At 47.6% G+C, this 21,611-nt stretch overlaps 2 protein-coding genes across 2 annotated transcripts in view; one reads left to right on the top strand and one right to left on the bottom strand.

Annotated features, from left to right (window-relative positions):
• Positions 1-21,611, top strand: part of NHSL2 (NHS like 2) — a 70,839-nt gene that overhangs the window by 35,512 nt on the left and 13,716 nt on the right. The window contains exon 2 of the mRNA XM_042973779.1: positions 18,909-19,064. Coding sequence (XP_042829713.1) covers positions 18,909-19,064 — 156 coding nt within the window. The remainder of the gene's footprint in view (positions 1-18,908; positions 19,065-21,611) is intronic.
• RTL5 (retrotransposon Gag like 5) lies at positions 13,998-18,761 on the bottom strand. The gene is made up of 2 exons (XM_042973781.1): positions 15,049-18,761; positions 13,998-14,583 (listed from the first exon to the last, which is right to left on the bottom strand). Exon 1 carries the CDS (start codon positions 18,396-18,398, stop codon positions 16,704-16,706), a length of 1,695 nt encoding a protein of 564 aa, XP_042829715.1. The 5' UTR covers positions 18,399-18,761; the 3' UTR covers positions 13,998-14,583; positions 15,049-16,703.

Here is a 21,611-nt window from a genome sequence, read left to right on the forward strand (position 1 = left end):
TTCGGTTCAGGTGGAGGTCTCATGGGTTCATGAGATTGAGGACCTTGTCACCTTGAGCTCTACACTGACAGTGCAGAGCCTGCTTGAGATTCTCTCTTTCTCTCTCTCTGCCCCTCCCCTCCCACTCTTTCTTTCTCAAAATAAATAAACATTAAAAAAAGATGTCAAGCATCTTTTCACGTGTTCATTGGCGATTTGCATATGTTCGTTGAAGAAATGTCTATTCAGATCTTTCACCCATTTTTTAAATTGGGTTTTCCTTTTATTATTGAGTTGTAAAACCTCTTTACATATTCTAGATACAAGTTCCTTATCAGGTGTATGATGGGCAAATATTTTCTCCAATTCTGTGGGTTTTCTTTTCACTTTGTTTATGGTGTCATTTGGAGCACAAAAGTTTTCAATTTAGGGGCACCTAGGTGGTTCAGTCAGTTAAGCAACTGACTCTTGGTTTCAGCTCAGGTCATGGTCTTACTGTTCATGAGTTTGAGCCCTGCATCAGGCTCTGTGCTGATGGTGTAGAGCCTGCTTAGGATTCTCTCTCTCCTTCTCTCTCTGCCCCTCCCATGCTTAAGCTCTCTCTCTCTCTCTCAAAATAAATATTTTTTAAAAAGTTTTTAATTAAATGAAGCCCAGTTTATCTATTTCTTCTGTTGCTCGTGCCTCTGGTGTCATATCTGAGAATCTGTTGCCTCATCCCTGACTTTTGAGAATGATTCCTCTGGCCAATGTTCTGGGAACGGATGGGAGGCAGGGCTGCGAAGTACTGAGCCAGAGGAAGCAATGACAGTGGCAGTAATGGGTGCTCTGTGCACAGCCTCCTGAGTCCACCAAGTACCAAATGCAGAACTTCAGCCTCCTGATTGAGGGCTGGCCTCTGAACTGCAAAGTAGCCCAGACATAGGCACAAACACTGACATGCTGTCCTTGTTTTCTTGCTTTTCTTTTATGAAAATCCCACTTCCTGCTTTTCTCCTGGTTTGAACCTGGTGAGGCAACTCAGATACCTGGAAAGACAGGCTCAGGGCCAGGTCAGGAGGTGATCTGGATGGTCTTGGGTGGCTGGGGAGGAGTCCCTATCACACTTACTCAGTGTGGGACCTGAGAAAAAGCTCTTTCTCTTTCTAGGCCTCAGCTCTATTATTTGAGGGGGTTGGATTAGTGTCCTTGGTTGCCTACAGGTTTCTGAGTGTTCACTTCCCCATTCTCAGAGAGTAACTTAATGTGCCTGGCAGAAAATATTTATTGTGGGACTGAGAAAGAGTTTAAGCAAACCACAAAGCAATATTACAATATGATCCCACATTCGTTTGGCATAGGAGAGTTTTTGGAAAGATACATCCAAGGTAGCAGCACTGCTTGTCTCTGATGTGTAGGATTGTGTGTTATTTTCTTCTTTCAGTTTGTCTGTATGTTCTGGTTTTTCACTGTGATACACATTTTTTGCTTTTGTAATAAGAAACAGAAAGCATAAGAGAAAGAAATTAAAGTTGACTGTGTAAAGTTTATTTATTTATTTTGAGAGAGACAGAAACAGCACAAGTGGGGCAGGAACAGAGGAAGCAGGAGAGGATCCCAGGTGGGCTTCATGGTGTCAGTGCAGAGCCCGACACAGGGCTGGAACCCACAAACCATGAGATCATGACCCAAGCTGAAACCAAGAGCTGGACACCTAACCGACTGAGTCACCCATGCACCCCAAGTGGACTTTTGTTTTTTTAAAGAGAGAGGTTGCCTGGAAGTCATCAGCAAGAAAAAGGAATGGGAAAGATAGAAGCCCACCACATCTGTGCCAGAGATGATGGGAATGTGAAGCAATGCACCTTCTAAACTGCAGAGCGCCCTCTCTGCCAGGGGAGGTTGGGTGTCCCAGAAAGTGGACTCTGAGACGGACATTAGTATGCAGGAAGGTTATTAGGGAGGCTCTTGGGATCAACAACTGTGGAAAGTGGGTAAGGAAGCAAGATCGTACAGAGGGGATACTGTAAATTGTACCGCAGTCCTGACCAAGGCTTCAGTCAGTCTAAGCAAGAGGCTCTGGTGCTGAGACATTCCCTCAGAGTTGTCCTAGGTTGGGATGAAGGAGGCACCCCAGGAAGGAGGTGTGCCATTGGACAAGGCAATCACCAAAGAGGGCTAACAGCACAACGGTGTCTTAAGGCAGCTGTGCCAACACTTAGGAGAGTAAGTTGTCAGAGGTATGAGGTATGATCTGGGTGGCCACTCACAGCATCCACTATAAGGGAACTGCCTGGAACGGTGACTTCCATGAAGGACAAGGTTATAGGCAGATATTAGGGGGATTTTGCAAGAGGAAAACCTCATTTCTGAACTCAGAGGCCTGGCTCCCTCCATCATTCTGAGCTCTGATCTCCATTCCTGAGTTGTCTCCTTAGGCAGTGACCTTTGTGGGCCATAGATGGGCCAGCCTCTAGTTTAGATGTTTCCTAGGACCCAAAACATTGCTCCAGGCTTTGTTTCTTAGGATCCTTTTATTGTTCTGGAATGCAGAGAGGGTGGAAATATTATCTGTCCCATTTTATCAATAAGGAAACCTGGGGCGGGGGCGCCCGGGTGGTTCAGTCAGTTAAGCATCTGACTCCTGATTTCAGCTCAGGTCACAGGCTCAGGGTTCGTGAGATTGAGCTCTGTGTCAGGCTCTGCATCGGAGTCTGCTTGGGATTTTCTCTCTCTCTGCCTCTTCCCGCTCATTCTCTCTCTCTCTCTCTCTCTCTCTCTCTCTGTCTCTTTCTCTGTCTCTGTCTCTCTCACAAAATAAATAAACTTTAAAAAATTTTTTAGTAAGGAAACCTGGGTTCAGAGAGGAGATATAGCTCGGTTGAGATGAGGCAGTCTCAGAGCAAGCTCTGTTCAACTCCAGGTCGTTTTGTCCTGGTGCCACAGCTGCCCAAACTTTCAAGTGGTTTGTTTCATGGTCAAGTGGACAAATCTCTTCCTCCTCATTAATGCTAGACCAGTTTGTTCCCCACGCCCACCAATCAATTTTCAAATGAACCAGTCTCAATCCTGCAAATCACGAAGTGAAATTTGATTTAGTTGATACCACACTAAATGGCCCTGACTCTCCTGGAAAGCTGCTCTCTTTGTAGAACGCAGAATGTTCTTGCACCAAGGACAGGCCTGAGCCTCCCCAATTGGGGTACCTGTGAGGCTGTAGGCCATTTGGCTGAGTTACTCTTATTAACCTGTGAGATCAATTGGCTGCAGGCACCAGGCAAGTGACAACACAGGCATTAATTCAGCGGTGGCCGAGGCAGCCTGACAGCTAGGTACTGATTTATCAGTCCTTTTAATGAATGGGATTGCATTTAGCTAATTTGTCTGAGACTGGCAGGAATGAGACCTTTCTCAGGCACCCTTCCTGTAATGTGCTGCCTCTTCATGGCTGCCCTGCCAGTGCAGAGGGAAGGGTGAGGGAAGGAGAAGAGGAGGCAGATGGCAAGTGGATGCCCCCTTCCTGGTCACTTTAAGGACTGGTTTGGGGGTCCAGGTATTTCTAACCTGTGTGCTGCTGTTGGGAGGCAGTGCAGTATAGGGGCAGCAGTTCCCAGATGTGATCCTCACACCAGCAGCGGTGGCAGCATCACTTGGGAATTTGTGAGAAATGAGGAATCTTGGATTCTATCCCACATCTACTTGATTAGAAAGAAACTCTGGGAGCAGGGCCCCAGAGTCTCCGGGGAATTCTGATGCTTCACTAAAGTTTGAGACCCACTGGAGGAGTTACAGGCACAAACTCCAGTACCAGGCCACCTGGGTTACTAGCTGTATGACTTTGGACAAACCACCTAACCTCTCAGTGTGTCAGTTTTTGGTATGTTAGATGAGGGAAATAATAGCACTGGCCTTTTAGGGTTGCTGTGAGGATTAAATTTGCAACGTGCTTAGAGCAACGTCCAGGACATGGTAAGGGCCATATATATTATAGGAAATAATGGAGCCAAGGACTTCTGTCTTCTCCCTTAGAATGACAGTGATTCTAAGTAAAATACTGGATCATAAAGTTCCTATGATGTTATAAGTAAAAAAAAAAAAAAACACGGTGCAAAATTGTATCTTTCCTGTGATTGTTCGTATACAAAAATATGTATGTAGATGGACAAGGTAAAATTATGGATGATTTCTTTCTCTAATCACAAACTTGTGAAATGTGGCTAAATAGGATACATTTTTGGAATCAAAATGTTAAATATATTCAATTGCACAAAAGAAATGTACTGGATCAGAGATAACCATGGGCAGAATTGAAGTAAACACTACTCTAGAGGACTCAAGATACAGGACTGCCATACCAGGTCTCCATCTCCACTCAGGGACAGGAGGGCACTTGTGAGCTCATCAGGTTACATCAGAGCAAAGCACAAAGTGTCTCCGGGTTAGAAGGAATGAGATGGGAGCCAGAGTCTGGTCCAACTGAGGAATCTCAAGCAAGGATGGTTGGCTCCAGAGAGGACACTGGGAATTGGGCATGAGGGCTGGGCAATGGACTCATCCTCAGGAAAGGAGAAAGTGTCCAGCTGAGAACCAGCAGGGTCTTGGAAGCTGGGAGACCTTGCTGACTGCTGTGGACAAGTCTCCACATTTGTTGGGAGCTTCAACTAGATCTCCATCTGTAAAGGAGTGAAATACAGCTAGCCAGCAGGGTCTATATCTCCATCTTGCCACCTACATATCTCTCTGTACCAGAAGACTTCTGATTGGGCTATAAAATCGTGGCTTAGGTCCAGGATAGCTGACTTCAAGATCAAGATCCAGGTCAGATTATTGGGGTGGGTGTGTGGTAAGCTTGAAGCTCCATCCATTTGTGCTGCTCTCAGGACCAATTTCCTCTTTTAAACTATGGCACCTAGAACAAAGACACGTCAGTAAGGGTTTGCTGAGATCTAGTATGGTGCCTTTCTCTACAGAGTGTTTCTATGCACCCCAGGAAATAGTTTACTTTTCAATGAATGCATTCCCTATTGATACATGTTCACTATGGAATATTCTAAGATGCACTAGAATTTCTGCAGTGTATCACACAGCTACCCTGATCTCATATTGTAGACTTTGTTTTGAGGTTTGAGTATGATATTGTGGTACATTTCTCACTTACCAAGCTTCTTTTCTGTAATGAGCTTTATTGAGACATAATTCGTGCACATACCATACAACCCATCCACTTAAAATGTACAATTCCATGGGTTTTGGTATATGTAAGGAATTGTGTAGCCATTACCACAATTTTAAAACACTGAGGGTTGTTGGGGGGTGGGAGGGAGGGGAAAGTGGGTGATGGGCATTGAGGAGGGCACCTGTTGGGATGAGCACTGGGTGTTGTATGGAAACCAATTTGACAATAAATTTCATTTTTAAAAAAGGAAAAGCATGAAAAAAAATAAATCATTGCCTACTTTGGGTTTCAGAGATTTACACCTATATTTCCTTTTAAGTTTTATAGTTTTAGGGGCGCCTGGGTGGCTCAGTCGGTTAAGGGGCCAACTTCGGCTCAGGTCATAATCTCGCGGTCCCTGAGTTCAAGCCCCACGTCGGGCTCTGTGCTGACAGCTCAGAGCCTGGAGCCTGTTTCGGGTTCTGTGTCTCCCCCTCTCTGACCCTCCCCCGTTCACGCTCTGTCTCTCTCTGTCTCAAAAATAAATAAACGTTAAAAGAAAGTTTTATAGTTTTAGCTATCACATATAAGTCTTTGATCCATTTTGAGTTTAATTTTGTATGAATGTGAGAATAAATTTCAACTTCATTCTTTTGCATGTGGAAATCCAGTTGTCCCAGCACCACTTTTTGAAAAGACTGTTCTTTCTTCATTGAATGAACTTGAAACTTTTGTCAAAAGCCAATTGGCCACAGATGTGTGAGTTTATTTCTGAACTCTCAATTGTATTTCACTGATCTATATGTCCATCCTTATGCTAGCAGCACACTATTTTGATTACGGTAGCTTTGTATAAAGTTTTGAAATCAGGAAGTGTGAGGTTTCTCCAGGTTCTTTTTCAAGATTGTTTTGGCCATTCTGGGCCCCTTGAATTTCCATATAAATTTTAGAATCAGCTTGTCCATTTCTACAAAGAGTTGAGTTGAGCTTCTGATAGGGATTGCGTTGAATCTGTAGATCATTTGGAGGAGTATGGCCGTCTTAACAGTATTAAGTATTTTGATCCATGAACATAGGATGTCTTTCCATTTGTTTCAATCTTCTTTAATTTTTTTCAACATGTTTTGTAAGTTTTCAGTGTACAAGGCTTGTACCACTTTTGTTTAATTTATTTGTGTTTCATTCTTTTGATTATACTATAAATTGAATTGGTTTAATTTATTTCAGATTGTTCATTGCAAGTGCATAGCAATAAAAATTTTTATATTGACTTCATATCCTGAACACTTGAACTTAGTTATTAATTCTAATAGTCTTTCAGTAGATTCTTTAGGATTTCTATATACAAGATCATGTCATCTTCACATATAGTTAGTTTACTTCTTCCTTTCTAATCTTTCCAATGCCTTTTACTTTTTCTTATCAAATTGCTCTGGCTATAACCTCCAGTAGAAGTGGTGAGGGTGGATACTCTTGCCTTGTTCCTGATCTTGGGAAAAGCTTCTAGTGTTTCACCATTGAGATGTTACTGTGGGTTTTTCATAGATGCCTTTTGTCAGTTTGAGGAAGTTCCTTTATATTACTAGTTTGTTGAGTGTTTGGGGATTTGTTGTTGTTTGTTTGTTTGTTTTTTATCATGAAGAGGTGTTGGATTTTGTCAGATACCTTTTCTCTATCAGGGTAATTATGTCTCTGTTTTTTATTGTATTGATATGTGTATTTCATCAACTGATTTTCACGTTACAAGTTTGCATTCCTGGGATGAATCCTACTTGACCATGGTGTATGATCCTCTTTATATATTGCTGGATTTGGTTTGCTAGTATTTTGTTGAAGAATTTTGTGTCTGTATTTATAAGAGATATGGGTCTATAGTTTTCATTTCCTGTGTTTTTGTCTAGTTTTTGGTATCAGGGTAATACTCACCTGAAGAATGAGTTGAGAAGTGTTATACTGTGAAAGAGTTTGTGAAGAATTGACACTAATTCTTAAATTAACTTAAGAATTAATTTAAAAATTAATTTTTAAATACTTATTTAAAAAATTTTTAAGTTTTTAAATAATTATTTTAAAAATGATTTTAAAAATTAAAAAAATTTAAATGTTTGGTATAATTCACCAAAGAAGCCATATATATCTGGGCTTTTCTTTGTGGGTAGTTTTGATTACTAACTCAGTCTCTTTACTTATTATAGGTTTATTTGGAGTTCCTATTTCTTCTTCAGTCGTTTTTAATAGTTGGTGTCTTTCTAGAAATTTATGCATTTCATCTAAGTTCATAATGTGTTTGTACAATTGTTCATAGTTATTCTTTATAATCCTTTGTTTCCAGTTTGATTATAATGTCCCCTCTCTCATTTCTCATTTTAGTAACTGGGATCTTCTCTTCTTTATTCTTGGTCAATCTAGCTAACCAAAGTTCTTTTGTATTTTCATTTGGTCCTCAGTCTCCTTCTGCCTATGTTTGGGAGACTTGGCCAATCTAAGAACATACATATATTTCTTTTATAGTAAATAAAATTAAGTCTTCTTCACATTCCAGCATATGGAGCTCTCACCCTGCCTCCCGCCCCCAAATCATACTGTTCTGTTCCCTTGACCAACTGAGGTAGATTTATTCTGAACCAGCTTCTTTATTAGCCAATAGCTATAGTTCATAAAGCTATCGCAATTGTACACTTTGGAAAATGAGATGCAGCCTTTTTAGCACATGGACATCAGCCAAGTGTTGCTCATTTCTGGGTAAATATCAGGGCCCAGGGAAGAGCAGAAGGCAGCAGACCCTGGCCAGCTGGGACCTCCAAGCAAGGCATTGTGAGTAGGCTTGGGGTCTGGTTTTTGTGAACAGTGCTCTCTTTGAGTCTTGAATGGGAATAGAGGCAAGTTAGAAAAGCAGAGGCCTACTGCCGTTTTGACCATTTGTCTCCTTGGCCATGGCGCCCAGGACTGTGCTGCCCTGGTTGGCAGGGAATCAGCTGACAGGTGGCAAATTCAGGAAGTCAGGAAAAAAGCATTTGGTATTTTGAGAAAGTGTCAATTCTGACTATTGTTCTGGGATTCATGGCACAGTTAGTAATATTTCCCCTTCCCTCTGTGAGCCCTAAAGCCTGGCTGGGATGCTAGGGTAGAAGAAGAATCCATTAGCTCAGAAAATGTCTTAGAGCCAATAAAATATCCACTTAAGGATTATTTCCAGACTAATGAGAAATCTGTGTGTGCAAGCAGGTCCAAATTTTAAAATGGAGTAAAACCCACCAAGATTTCACTGGTTAAGGAAGTAGCAAGAAATCAACTCTTAGGGATGGGTGTGTGGTGAGTTTAAAACTCAAACCAAGTGTGACAGCCTCAGCCCCACCCTGGGCTGCTGACTCAGGACCAAGAGGAAGAGGGAGCTGCCGGACTTCATGATTTCTGTAAACAGTTCTTGAAAGAGAAACCACACACTTGTCCTTCTGCCAGCTCCCAGCTTCTCGTCACATCTGACAGTGCAGCCATTGTCTTTTCTCTGACACCCAAGGGCAGGGCTCCTTAACTTGAGCTCCATGAACCTTTGAAGGTATATGTGGAGAGAATTTAGGGGATCTATGAACTTGAGTGGGAAAATTATTTTATCTTTTTTCCACTAATCTCTAACAGAAATTTAGCATTTCCTCAAGTTCATAATGTAGGCAACAAGCCAAAATAGTATTAGCAGTATCTGTTACTTTATCCCTAATAGAAATCACAAATATTTTCATATCACATCACAGTTATATTTCAAAAAAGTTACTTATGCTCATCATCACTTCAAAACTTCTACCTACAGATTTACCACTAAATCTTGTGATTTAATGCATTATTAAAGTAGTAATATAACTAGATCATAATTTCTTTAAAATATTTTAAAACTATTTCAATATGATTGTTTTCCTCTGTAATTCTATGGATTTTATTTTATGCACCTGAAAACATTATTCTGAGAGGGGGTCCAGTGGCTTCACCAAACTTCTAGAAGGATCTATGACCTAAGAGAGATTAAGACCCTGACCTGGATCTTGGTGCTCTCCTGATCCACTGGCCTCACTTCTGATCTACAGACCTTCCTTTATATTACTTGGAGGGCTCGAAAGCACTTGCATGCTAGTGCTGCGACACTGAGCAAGTTAAAGTTTCCATGCCATTTCTTAACCTGCAACATGGGGACTAATAACACTACCTCCCTCATATGGTTGTTGTAATCATTCAATGAGTTAATAAATGTAAAGCACTTAGTGCCCAGCAAATAGTAAGTGCTAATAACTAGTAGATATTTTTATTGTTGTTGGTTCATATCAATTATTTTGCTAATATACACTATTATTATCTCCAATTTTAGAAGAAGGAAATGGGGCTTAAAGAGGTGAAATAACCAACCCAAGAGTATCCAACAAGGAAGTGGCAGAGCCAGGGTTCAAAGCCAGGTCTGTGTGATTCTCAAGCCCACTGGATGTTACCTTGTGCCCCACAACTGAGAGGGAGCGATGGCTCCCCAAAGAGATGGAGGCCATCAACAGGGTGCTCAGTTGGGAATGAACAACCAGCTCTGCAAACTCTTGCTTTCTCTTGCCCAACTTTTTCCTACTGTCCACACCCCCAACTTGACTGGGAAGTGTGGGGGCGCAGTGCTTGCATACAGTGAACCCTCTGCCAGATCTTAGGAGGCTAGTAGTCCTTCCAAAGGCCACGTGCAAAGGGGACAAGTGCATGTTTTCACACTGAACAGCAAGCAGCCTTGCAGCAACAAACTCGTTTGGAGTCATGAACCAGCCTCTGCTCCCAGGTGGAACTTGAGCTTCACAGAGCAGTGGGGTCGGAAGCAGGGAAGGAAGTGAGGGCTCAGAAAGGCAAGAGTTTGTCTGTGGGGTGAAGGCAGTTTCGTGGAGGAAGTGATCTTTGAGCTGATAAGATTGCCAGTTGGGCCAGAAGTGACTTATGACTTCTTAAGGCAGAGGGTAGAGGGTATGCAAAGGCCCAGAGGCATGAAAGGGCCTGGTAGATAAGGAAAGAAGGGAGTAACTTGGGATGTCTGGAGTTTGGACTGAATGGAAGAGGGAAGAATGATGGCATGGGTAGACGAGATGGCACAGGTAGTTTATGACCAGATAGTGAAGAATGCCAGAATCAGATCCGCAGGTCTTCCAATAGAGGAAGGAGAGCTCTTGGAAGGTTTTTGAATAGGGGCAATGGGACCAGATTTGTGTGTTCAAAGGACCACACCGACCCCCAAGCTCTCAGGAAGGTGGATTGATTAGAAGGGGTAGAGACAAGAAACTGGTTAGACCAGCAGCAAGGCTATTTGGTAGCCCAGGTGAGAGATGAGGAGAAGCTGGACTGTGGGGGAGAAGTCTGGAGCTTGTGGAATTCTCTCTGTTTTTTGTCTCCATGTAAGTGGTAGGGAAGAGGTAGGACGGCAATTGCTGGGGGCACTTGCCCTCCTCATGTTTCTACATGGGTCTCATGAAGCAGGGCTTCCTCAGGCCAGAGCATAATTGCCATGCATTCACATTCTAGCCCTTTCCATTTATTAACAGCCCACAGCAAGAGCAAAATCAAAAGCCAGGGTCCTACTTTCTGGCACCCCTCTCCCAGGGGAGTTGCTGGGGGGAGGGGCCCCAGCTACTCTCCTATGTGAGGCAGGCAGGAAGAGAAGAGGGGACATAAGGAGCAGGCCAGAGCCTGCCCTGTCAAAGGAAATATCCATCCTCCTAAGCATTTCAAGAGACTGTTTTCTTCCAAGTAGGTCCCACTGTTACCACAGCAACTGAGAACCCTGGCTTTGTGTTTCTGTGTCTGTTGAGTCCCTGGGGAGAAGGGGCCTTCAGAGCTTTCCCTAGGCTGGTCAGGATGCAGGAAGTGCTAGCCAGAGGTGGAGCCTCCCAACACCATTTAGTGGGTAATCTCTTGCCTTGTTAATGCCTGTCCTTAACCCCTCAGGGAGAGGCCAAGGTTCCATTTGAGTCAGTTCTGGCTTAGGTTCCAATGAACCTGGTTTCTCAGGTCCAGACTTCTGCATCCATCCTTTGGCACATCTCTTTCAGGAGGGTGCAATCTGAGCAGGTATCCAGGAGGGGTGAGCTCACAACCAACCCTGGCACATGCTGGGGGACAGTTGCACAAATATTCCTTCATCACTTACTACGTGCTAATACAGGATCTCCAGGCTTGTTTTTGCTCCAGGGGAGCTCTATGGGAAGGCTCAAAACCTAACTGACCATTAAATGTCACCCAGGATAGTCCCCAAGGCTTTTTTCTGCATTAGGTTAGGCATTAGAATTGCCTAGGGAGCTTTTCAAAAATAGAAATTCCTGGAGATTCTGATTCTACCAGTATGGGCAAGTGAGGGTGGAGGTTAAGATGGCCAACTGCTGAATTTCATAGTTGAACTCAAGCAAGTGACCTTGAGCTACTAGGGCCCTACAGAATGAATAATGGGAACTGCGGGGCCCACTTCACAGGCAGCAAGATGCTCTCTGCCTTCCTCCATACCTTGGGGACAGGGTTTTTATGACTCTTACAATCTTTGCTGCCCTTCTATTGCCCCCACTTTTTGCTTCCTTTTTCCTTTCTTTTATGCCAATATTTCCTTACTCTTGGTATGCAAAAGGGCTTCTGTGAGGTGCAACCTGGCTACCTTCCATTGGGCAGCCAGGACCCCAGGTGGGGGTCTGCCCATCTCCTGGATCCCATACTCTGTTGTAGCAGTCCAGGAAGGCATTCTCATTTCTGGCATCCTCATAAATCTGCTGAGTCATCCTGAGCCCCCATCAACTCAAGTTCTCTGATTTTTTCCCACAAATTTCTCCTAAGCCACATCTCTCCCACTCAGGCTTCTGTGGTTGTTTTTCTGAACCTGACTACAAGATCTCACATGTGCACCTTGTAAAGGCCATTTCAGCACACACTTCCAGGTTAGGGAAATTTGGAGGGGGAGCTCCTGATTCCATTATGGAAGGGATCCTCTAGTCCTCCAAACTTCATGCCATCTGCAGATGCCCTTGGCAGGCCGCCTTGACATTTCCATCCAGCAGCCCATTTATTCCACTCATTTCTTCATTCATGTACCAAACTAGGTTTGAGATCCTACTGTTTACCCAGCCTTGTGCTGGGCACCAGGAACCCAACAGTGACTAGACAGATGTGGAAGCTGTGGTCTGAATAGGAATGGGACTCAGGTACAGTCCCAAATCAAGTCAGTGTCAGGGCTGGACTGCAATCCAGGGCTCTTTCCCCTATACTCACAAGGCCTTTGGCTGCTGGGTTGGGGCAAGGCTCACCCTCCTCTTATTTTCCTCCACCTGCTCTGATGGGGCATGACACAACCTGGGCTCACCTATCCCTACCTGTGATGGCATGAGAAACTCTAGGGGGTGCTAGAGACCTTGTCTGACCCCCTGAAGCAGAAACGGAAGCCCCAGTGCTCACTGATGCGGCCCACAGCACCACAGCTCTGTCCCTCCCCCAGAAGGGGCAGTCAGCCACACACACATACTCATCACCTTAAACTCAGCACCTTACTCTTCAGGTCCTTCCCTGCAGGGCAGAGCGGCCACCTGGCTGGTTCTCCCAGAGCCTCCAGAGACAGTGCACCTGATGCACATATCTGCTTGCTTTGGCAAGGACCCAGAATTCAGCCAGGTTGAGACTTGAGCTCATTGAGGGAATTTCTTGGGATCAGCATAGGGTATTAGAGTTGAGAGAGTATGAGTTTGGGAGTCACAAATACCCAAGTCCCACATGGAACCTAGTGTCTCTGAAATTCAGGTCGTTCAGCTCTAAAAGGAAACACATTACCTGCTGCGCTGACTTGTTGTGGGAATGGAATGAGGTGTTGGTGAAAGTTGGTCAGAAACATGCTGGTTTCCTCTCTCCTCCTTTCCTCCCTCCCTCCCCACTTCCCTCTTCCTTCCTTCCTTCCTTCCCCCCAACCTCTTAAAGGGGCAAAGCAAATGTGCTTTGTTTCTCATTGTGCTCCTGTAAGCTTGGGGGAGGGTGGGCAGGACAGGGTGGGTGCGCAGACCTAGGAGATAGTAAGGGCAGTGAGTGGAGGCAGAAAGGGGCAGTGTCCCAGGAGCTAACTCCTGGGCAGTCGTGGAACTGTGGAAAAGCTACTTGCCAGCTGTAAACCTTGGGCCAGTGACTTCTCCTCTCTAAGCCTTTGTTCAATCATCTGTAAGATGAGGATAAGATGAAATGAGATAAAGATGTGAAGTGCCCAGCAAAGTACTTGTACCTAGTAGGGGGCTCAGTAAACATTCCCACCCACTGTCCCAGGGGGAGAAATTCCAATTCATAGCTGGGAAACATTACCAAATCCAAGAATGGGATTCAGTTTCTTCTGACCCTACAGTCTGTGAGGAGCAGTGAAATCTTGCTGGAAGCGGTTCTGTATGAACCGCTCTGGGCATGTGTATTTAAAAATATTCAGTCACCAGCTCACTGGTGTCCCATAGCACCACCTAGTGCCACAAAATGGAAGGGCCTTCCCACCTCACCAGCGCCACCCCGCCCCTGGGCCTCCCCCGCTCTGGTCAGTGTGTGTGTGTGTGTGTGTGTGTGTGTGTGTGTTGGGGGCCAGGAGGGGTGCCGTTATAGGATGATAGGACTGGGCCACTCATACCTTTATATCCCAGTAAGTAGAGAACTAATGCTATTTTTCAAGATGGCTAATCCTTTTATCTCCCTCCCAACAACTGCCATCCACAAATGCGTAGGACTCTAGGTAGGTCCCTTGAGCCTCACTGGGCCTTAGTTTCCTCATCTAAGGGTCACAGGGCTTCAGGCTAGGGTTGATTCAGGCAAGGTGCCTGTGTCTGATGCCTATTGAGTACTCATCTATGTTTGCTCAATAATGCAGAGAGACACAATCTTTACACACCCTTTATATTTTTATTGAGGAGAAAGCTTTAGCATACAGAATGATTTCTTATCTTCACAACACAGTAATGCAACAATAACACAATAACAATAACACATTTGTTTCAAGTGGGTTTCCTCCCGAGTCTCTGGGAATCCTTGGGCTGCCTTCATACCCCCCCGCCGCATGCATTTCCCCACCCCCACCCCCACCCCTCTTTCAACCCAAGAAAGCACCCAAAGCCCATAGTTCCTCTTACAGCTCTTGTGGCTGTTACATCACAACAAATATTGAAGATCTGGGGAAAGGGGGAGGGAAAGAGGGTCAAGGGGAAGCCCAAGCCCCCTGCCACCAGAGGGTCAGAAACCAGCTCACTGCTCATCCGCTATTTTCCCGGCGGAGACTACAAGGCTCAGGGTGAGAAGCACCATGGGAACAGGCAGGGCCTGTGCTGAGGGGTCCCTGGAGGTTGGGGTGCAAGGCACCTGTCCTTTGCACTTCTCACTCAGGGACATGGGCAGCAGGGCCAGCGTGTCGACTGTCAGCAAACAGGGTCCACAGCCTAGAAGAATAGCAGTTCCCCTTCTGGAACTCTCTCCTGAGGAAATAGATGAAAAACAGACAAAATTTTCTTTACAAGGTTGTTGACTCCCATACTGGTGGGAATGGAGAAAACCAGGCAACTGAAATGTCCAACGAATCAGGAGAATGCTTAAATAAATTATTCAGTATGCATGACTGCATCGGTGGCAGCCATTTTAAATCCTGCTGATCAAGAGCTTACAGGATGATCTCAGCTTTGAAGAGACAGAGTGAGAACACGCTAGAAAGAAAGGCAACAAAGTGTTAATAGTACTTGCATCTGTGTGGTCAGGTCCTGAATGTTTGGGGGTGTTTGTCCTTATAGTTTTGTCTATTTTCCATATTTTTCTATAATGATTATCTATTATTTTTCTCCTTGGAGAAGGAGGGAGCCTTTTTAAGAGGTAGCAACAGGTTATAGGAACCCGGCTCCACTGATCCCCAGGCTAAGAAGTGGGTTATAAACAAAAGGGCTTCTTACCTCCCAGTGATGAATAGAGACCTCACCAGAAACCAGCCGGAGGACTGGGTTTCTCTTGTGACTCCTCTTCCTCCAGCTCCTTCCTCTTGCCTCCAGGCTCAAAATCCTAAGGCTGGGCTGAGGTTATCTGTCAGACTCCGGTGAGGAACAGAGGCAGAGTTCACTATGTTTTCTTCCCTCTGGCCACAGACACTGTGGCTACATGTGCCCAGCTGCCAGACACTAGGCAGGAGGCTCAGTGTTGGGGGCAGTTCAGGCCAGCAGCAGGTCTGGCTGGCATTCTGTGGCCAGAGTGACATAGTATGTACTTTTTCACTGCAGAAGCAGTGTCCTCTAGACCCAAGACAAGCAGCAAGACCTTTTATGAGGGCACCTAGGTTGGTACCCAGAAGTCCCAGGGATTACTAGGAGGCAGTCACACTCTTAAGCCTCATTGTCTAATGGAGGTCCAGCACCAGGCCATGGCTGCCCCCCCCCCCATATAAGAAACATGAGGACATCCCAGATTAAGGCTGCAGTGCGTGCAGTCTCTGTAAACAGAACCTTCCTCTCTCCTCTCAGAACTAAGGAATAATTTAGGTCGAAATTAAAGAGCAGTCCTTGGGCCCTCTCTCTTTTAGCAGTCCAGAAAAGAAAGGCCAATTAGGCCTCCTCTGGAATCTCAAGGAAGGCAAGTCTCCTGCAAAGACCTTTGGCTGGGGACCGCAGTCCAAGGCCTGGTCAGGGAAAGAGACCACTGTCCCTAAGGAAAGAGTCATTCCTTACAATGTCAAACTGACTTGCTGCTGCTTCCTCCTTCTCCTCCTCCCTGTCCTCCACCTTTTAGGCAATGTCAAGAAAAGGGTTAGAGCCTGTAACATCGGACTCTAATGGCTGGGGATGCCCGGGAAGGCAGTGTGGTAAGAGGAGAGGGTCCCAGATTTGGCGAGCTGGTCCAAGGGCCCTGCCACAGTAGTCTGTGTGGAGGAGGAACAAGCTTACTCAGTCAGTCAAGAACAAATCTCAGCCAAGTTGTCCATCTGATGTGTGGCTTTGTGTGCGCACACTGGGCTAGATGTAGAGTTCTCTTCGGGGCCCTTCTGCTGGAGGTGTGGCTTGAAGCAAGTGTCGGTTTCTAGGTACATCTCTTGATACCATCCTGCTCTCCGTTGATTATATCTAGTAAGTGGCCTCGGTGGCTTTAGGAGTTCAGTGTAGCCTGTCCTTTTGCTCATTGGTGTGGGGGTAGATCAGTGAGGCATTGGGTGAAGTCCTGGTGATCCAGTCAGAGGATAAAACCGTAGAACGCAGGGTGAATAAACGCAGGAGAGGTGAGGGTTAGGAACAACTAGAGGGGAAATACAAGAGGGTGACCAGTTAGTTCTTTTATGGCAACAGGCCCAGAAACCTTCTAACTTGTGGCAAGCCTGAGCAGAGTGCACACCAAGAGGACAGCTATCGCTGATCCCTTCTTTCCCAGGTGGCCTTGGTTGGATGCGCGGCACTCGCTGGTCAGGGCTGCAAGATGATCCGGTGTTCTAGAAGTCTTCTTCGGGCTCTGCAGGTCTGGAACTCCCTCAAGTACTGGTCAGCAAAAGGGGCAGGTGTGGCAGCGATAGCAGGGGCAGGGGACGCAGTAGAAGGGTGTGTTCTGCTTGGCCAGCTCGCCCCAGCACTCACACGCGAATTCGGCCACGTGCCGCCCGGTGGCCCCCCTGTCTCGGAGTGAGGCGGAATAGCACCGGGGGACGTCTTCGAATCTGGCGTTGCCCCAAGCGACCTGCGCGGCGAATCAGTGGCGGCGAACTGTAGAACGGTGAATTAGTACCCGGAAGGCCCTCCAGAAGCGGGACTCGGTTCTGGTTCCTCCGCCTGCTAGGCTGTATGATGGGAGGCGATGCATCCAGGAAATTTTCATGATAGTAGCCAGTAGTCTGGGATGAAGCGTGGGCAACGGTCGGCTCCATCTCCATCAGCTCGTCGAGGTCATCATCTTGGGTCTCATCCTCTGACTCTTGCTCCTGTTCTGGCTCTTGCTCTGTCTCCTGCTCTGGCTCCTGGCCCCCATCTGCACCTGCCTCCCCACCCTTATTCTCATCTTCATCCTCGCTCCTCTTGAATATGTTCACCTCCACACCCACATCCACCTCCTCGTCCTCATCGTCCTCTTCCTCCACTTCCTGTTTCTGCTTCATCTCCTCCAGCTGCTTCTTCCTCATCTCTTCCTCCTTCTTCCTCTTCTCCTCCTCCTCCTTCGCCTCCTGCTGAATACCTCTCACGTGCCTTCGCTGTTCCCTGTCGTAAAGCTTGCGCCTGCGTGCCTCTTCATCTTCGTCACTGTAGTACTCTTCTTCATCACTGTCGTCGATATTAGGGTCCTTAGCAAAAGGGAAGAAGATGTTGCGAACCCCAGGGAGAGGGATTGGCTTGGGGACACGCACTTTTCTTTCTATCTCCACACATTCGAGAATCAGCTCATCCAGGTCGGCCATTTCGGTTGACCATAAGAGCTCCTTGCGGAAGAATTCTGACAGGCCTTTAAGGAATTGGTTTTGAAGGCGGCAGTCATCCCAAGACAAGAATTGGGCCAGGAACTGAAAAGCATCCGCATAGCTGCCTAGAGTACAATCCCCCTGCTTGAGCTTGCGGATAGCCTTTTTAGCCACACTCGGGGGGATGGGCCCGCAGAATTCCTTACGGATCTCATCCAGGAAGCGTGGGAAGTTGGCACGCAGGGGGCTTCCTTCCCGGGTGACTGAGATGGCCCAGTCCTTGGCTTCACCAGTGAAAAAGGAGATCAGAAAGGCCACCCGCTCGGCGCCCCCGGGGAAATGATCCTCATGGTCAGCTATGAAGGTCTCTAGCCGCATCAGGAATTCGGCCAGATAGACCGGGTCGCCCGAGAAGGGCTCTAACTCAGGCCGCTCCAGCGGCGGCAAAGGAGGCTGTGCCGGCTGCTCCTTCGATGGGGGCGGGGGCAGCGCCGGCGGGGGCGGGATGGGCAGCGGGGGAGGGTCGACGGGCGCGTCGGAGGTACCGCAATCCTGGATCACGCTAATCAGCAGTTCGTCCGAGGCATACTCGGGCTCCGCGCGAGGGGGAGGCCAGCACAAGAAAGGCAGCTCTCCCTCGGGAACTGCGTCGATCTCGCTGAGCGGGAACTCAAAGTTCTCCTCGGCAAGGACGGGCACCACCGGCACTGGCCAGCGGATGTAGCTCGAGACGTTGCCCCGCAAAGAATTAACCTCGGCTAGGGCTCTTCCGAGCTGAAGGCCTAAGTTGGCATTCTCCCCGCGAAGGGCATTTAATTCTTCTCGCAGGGCCACGTTCGCCATGCGCAGGCTGTTTAGATTTCCTGCGGCCTCGGACATTAGGATTAGCTCCGGGGCCCTGAGTCTGAGGGCGGGGGCGAGGGTGGGGGTGGGGAGCTGGAGGCCGCGAGGGGAGGCTGAAATGCGGCGGCGGGGTGCGGGGGGAGGGGACCGAAGTGCCGCGGCGGGAAGCGGGAGAGGCCGAGCCACACCCACTGGGGCGAGCACGGAGGGCGGGCGCTCCGGGCTGAGTGCCCAGTGGCTCGGCCCGGGGCGTTTTACCTCGTCCCAGGGATCGGAGAGGGCGGGCGGCGGCGGTAGCTGGGAAGACGCGGGCGGCAGGCGGCGGCGGCACGGGCAGAGGCCGGTGGAGCGGGAGGGAGCTGCCTGCGGCAGGACCTGTCGAGGAAAAATCTTGGGGCTGGCGAGTCCCCGCATTTTAAGCGCAGCCTCGCTCCGCCCCCCCACCCCCGACAGGGCGGGTCTTGGGGAACCGCGGGCGCCCACTGGCCACCGCGCGCCGCCCCCCCGCCCTCGGCTGCGCCTCTCACTGACTCTCTCCTTCCCTAGCTGCAGCTAACTCGGGTCGGGAAAATGCGACAGCGACTGCCCACTCGAGGTCGTCATGGCGACAGCCAGTGAACGTGTTCCTCTCCTCGGGCAGGCCCCCGAGTGTAGAGGAGCTGCTTCGAGAGGCGCAGCTCAATCTCCAGAGCCTGTTGCAAGGTACTGAGAGGGAGGGGGGCTGCGGCCGGAGCCCACAGGCGAGATGCGCAGCGGCTGGAGGGAGGCGAAGAAGAAAGAGGACAGGGACCAGCTAGAGAAAAAGAACAGTTTAAAACCCACTGAAAAACAAAACATAAATTTCCCCTCTCTTTACCTTCCAGACTAATGATTTCTACAGCTGTTTACTCGCACCCACCCCCCGCCCCTTTATTTTGCAGTTCAGGAGTACATGGGGGGGCGGGGGGGGGGGAGACAGAGGCAGAAGCAGGGCAATGGTCAAGCCATTTACCAAGAGAGCTGGGTGAGAGACTCCCCTGCCTTGCCACATCACCTATGTCTTTGGAATTCTCGCACCCAAAGACAATGGAGGCATCTGCAGGGTCTCCCTCTCAGGACCTCGCTCACTCTGCTCTTGTCTTAACCTTGTAAGTGTGGCTCCTGGGTAGCTAGCTACTGCCTCATCAAAGGAAGCCCAGTACACAGCACCCAGATCTCTCCTCGTCCCCAAATCCCAGCCTGGCATCTTTGGAGTATACAGATGAGTACCCTGTACACCAAGCTGGGTCCACATGACCCAGAAAAACAGCCGAGTTGTAGTACCAGAGCAGTCAGATTGCATGCACCAGGTAGAGTGAGAAAACACAGACTTTGAAATCAGACAGACCTAGAATCACATTTGAATCCCATGCCTAACCAGCTGTGAGACACTATGCAGATTACCCAACCTCCCTGAGTTTCAGATCAATCCGTCGTCTTTCAAATCAGATTCCAATTACCCACATGACAAAGTTTTGTGAGAAGTAAAAATGGTATGTAACCTGCTTGGCAAGAGTATCTTGCAGCTGAAGAGACCCTGATAAGATGCACCGTCAACTCCCAGTACGTGTCCTGCGGAACGCAGGGCATGGCTGGGAACGATACTAAAGTTACCATAAAAGAAAAGACTGTACAGTCCATGATAAGACTTTGCAATATGAAAACCATACTCGTTTATCAGAGGGATTTAGCTAATGTGAGTGGCAAAAGGATTAAACCTCAGTGCTATGCGAGAGGCTACTGGGGCATTACAGTCTCTGGATGGAGGTTACAAGGGACATGCGTATGTCAAAATTCACTGAGCTGCGCACTTAAGATTTGTGTTCCTTACTGTAGGTAAGTTCTATCTCCATGAAATAATACAAATAAAACCTCAGTTGTAATCGCAAGCTCCATGCCTATGCCGGGCACTCGCTGTCCCACTTGGGCTTTTTTCCAAGCCTAGAAGCCCTTCCTCGCTCTCCCAACCCCCAATCCTCACACTTTATTCAAAGCTCTCTTCTTGCCTCACCCAAAAACCCCTTTAACGCTCTACACTTTGCATCCTTCCCTGCATGAGCACTCGTGTCAGCTGCCTTATGCCATCCAGCTCAAGAGGTCTTGTATAGTTCTGAGCTGCTTTTTCTGTCATTTGTCCCTTCATTTACTCATTCATCTACTAGTCCTGGGTGTAGAGTTTGTCCACATAACCAGACTGACTGTCTCAACATAAAGAATGTTATCTCTTCATACCCTTGCCTTTCTAGAAGCACGTGGCACAGAGCTGGATCTCCAGGAGGGGCTCAGTAGACATGTGTTGAGTGAATGTTACGTGTGTAAAGAAGCCTTATCGGCTCTCATTTATCCACACCAACAAAGGTTAACTTGTAAGGGGACTAGAAAACAGTAGCTGGGCCACCCAACTGGACTACCCAAACCCCCACCTCCCTGCCAGGGCAGCAGTGACCTTAGAAAAGCAAGGTTCTGAGGGACACCATGAGCCTTGTGTTCAGATAAGAGAGGAGCTATCATGCAGAAAAAGAGTCCATGTGCTTTATGTTGCCACCATGGGCAGAATTAGGATGGGTGGGTAGAAATATAGAGGGAGGTATATTCTACCTCAAGATAAGGAAGAGCTTTCCTGACACGCCTGACAGCCCCAACTGTTCTTGGATGGAATGAGCTGCCTTGGGAGGAAGGCTGCCATCCCTTCTCTGCAGGAGCATGTGGAGGCTGAAGAAGCAACTGGAAGGTCTGCTTAGGAGGAACTCTGAGCCCACAGTGGGGTGTTGGACCAGAGAACTTTTGAGGCCCCTCCTGAGTCCAAGCTTCTGGGAGTCTTAAAGTCTGTTCAAATGTGCATAGAGCCCCACCTGTTGTTTCTTTGCTCTCACGTTCGTCCTTTACTCATCGAATTCATCACTTAAATGAAGCCCATCCAAATCCTTTGCATCCTTCTTACTCGCTGACAATGCCCCTTGACTTCTCCTGCCTTCTATGTCACTACCTCTGCTTTCCCTCTGCTTCAGCTAAGCCCCTCTTGACCTGACACCACCCACAGTGGGACCAAGGTGCAGGGAACCAGGCCCTTGGAGGCTCAAATAAGAGTTCTTGACATCCAAGGGAGCACTCCACATTGGACTTTCCAATGCAGATGTCTTCGTGATTCATGCAGGTCCTTTCCCTGGTAGGGCTGCAGAAAACCTGAAGAGGTGCAGGGTTTCAGAGAGGGGACCCTGCAGCCTAAAATGG

Source organism: Panthera tigris, chromosome X, assembly GCF_018350195.1.
Source record: "Panthera tigris isolate Pti1 chromosome X, P.tigris_Pti1_mat1.1, whole genome shotgun sequence".
In the NCBI taxonomy this organism is placed as follows: Eukaryota; Metazoa; Chordata; class Mammalia; order Carnivora; family Felidae; genus Panthera; species Panthera tigris.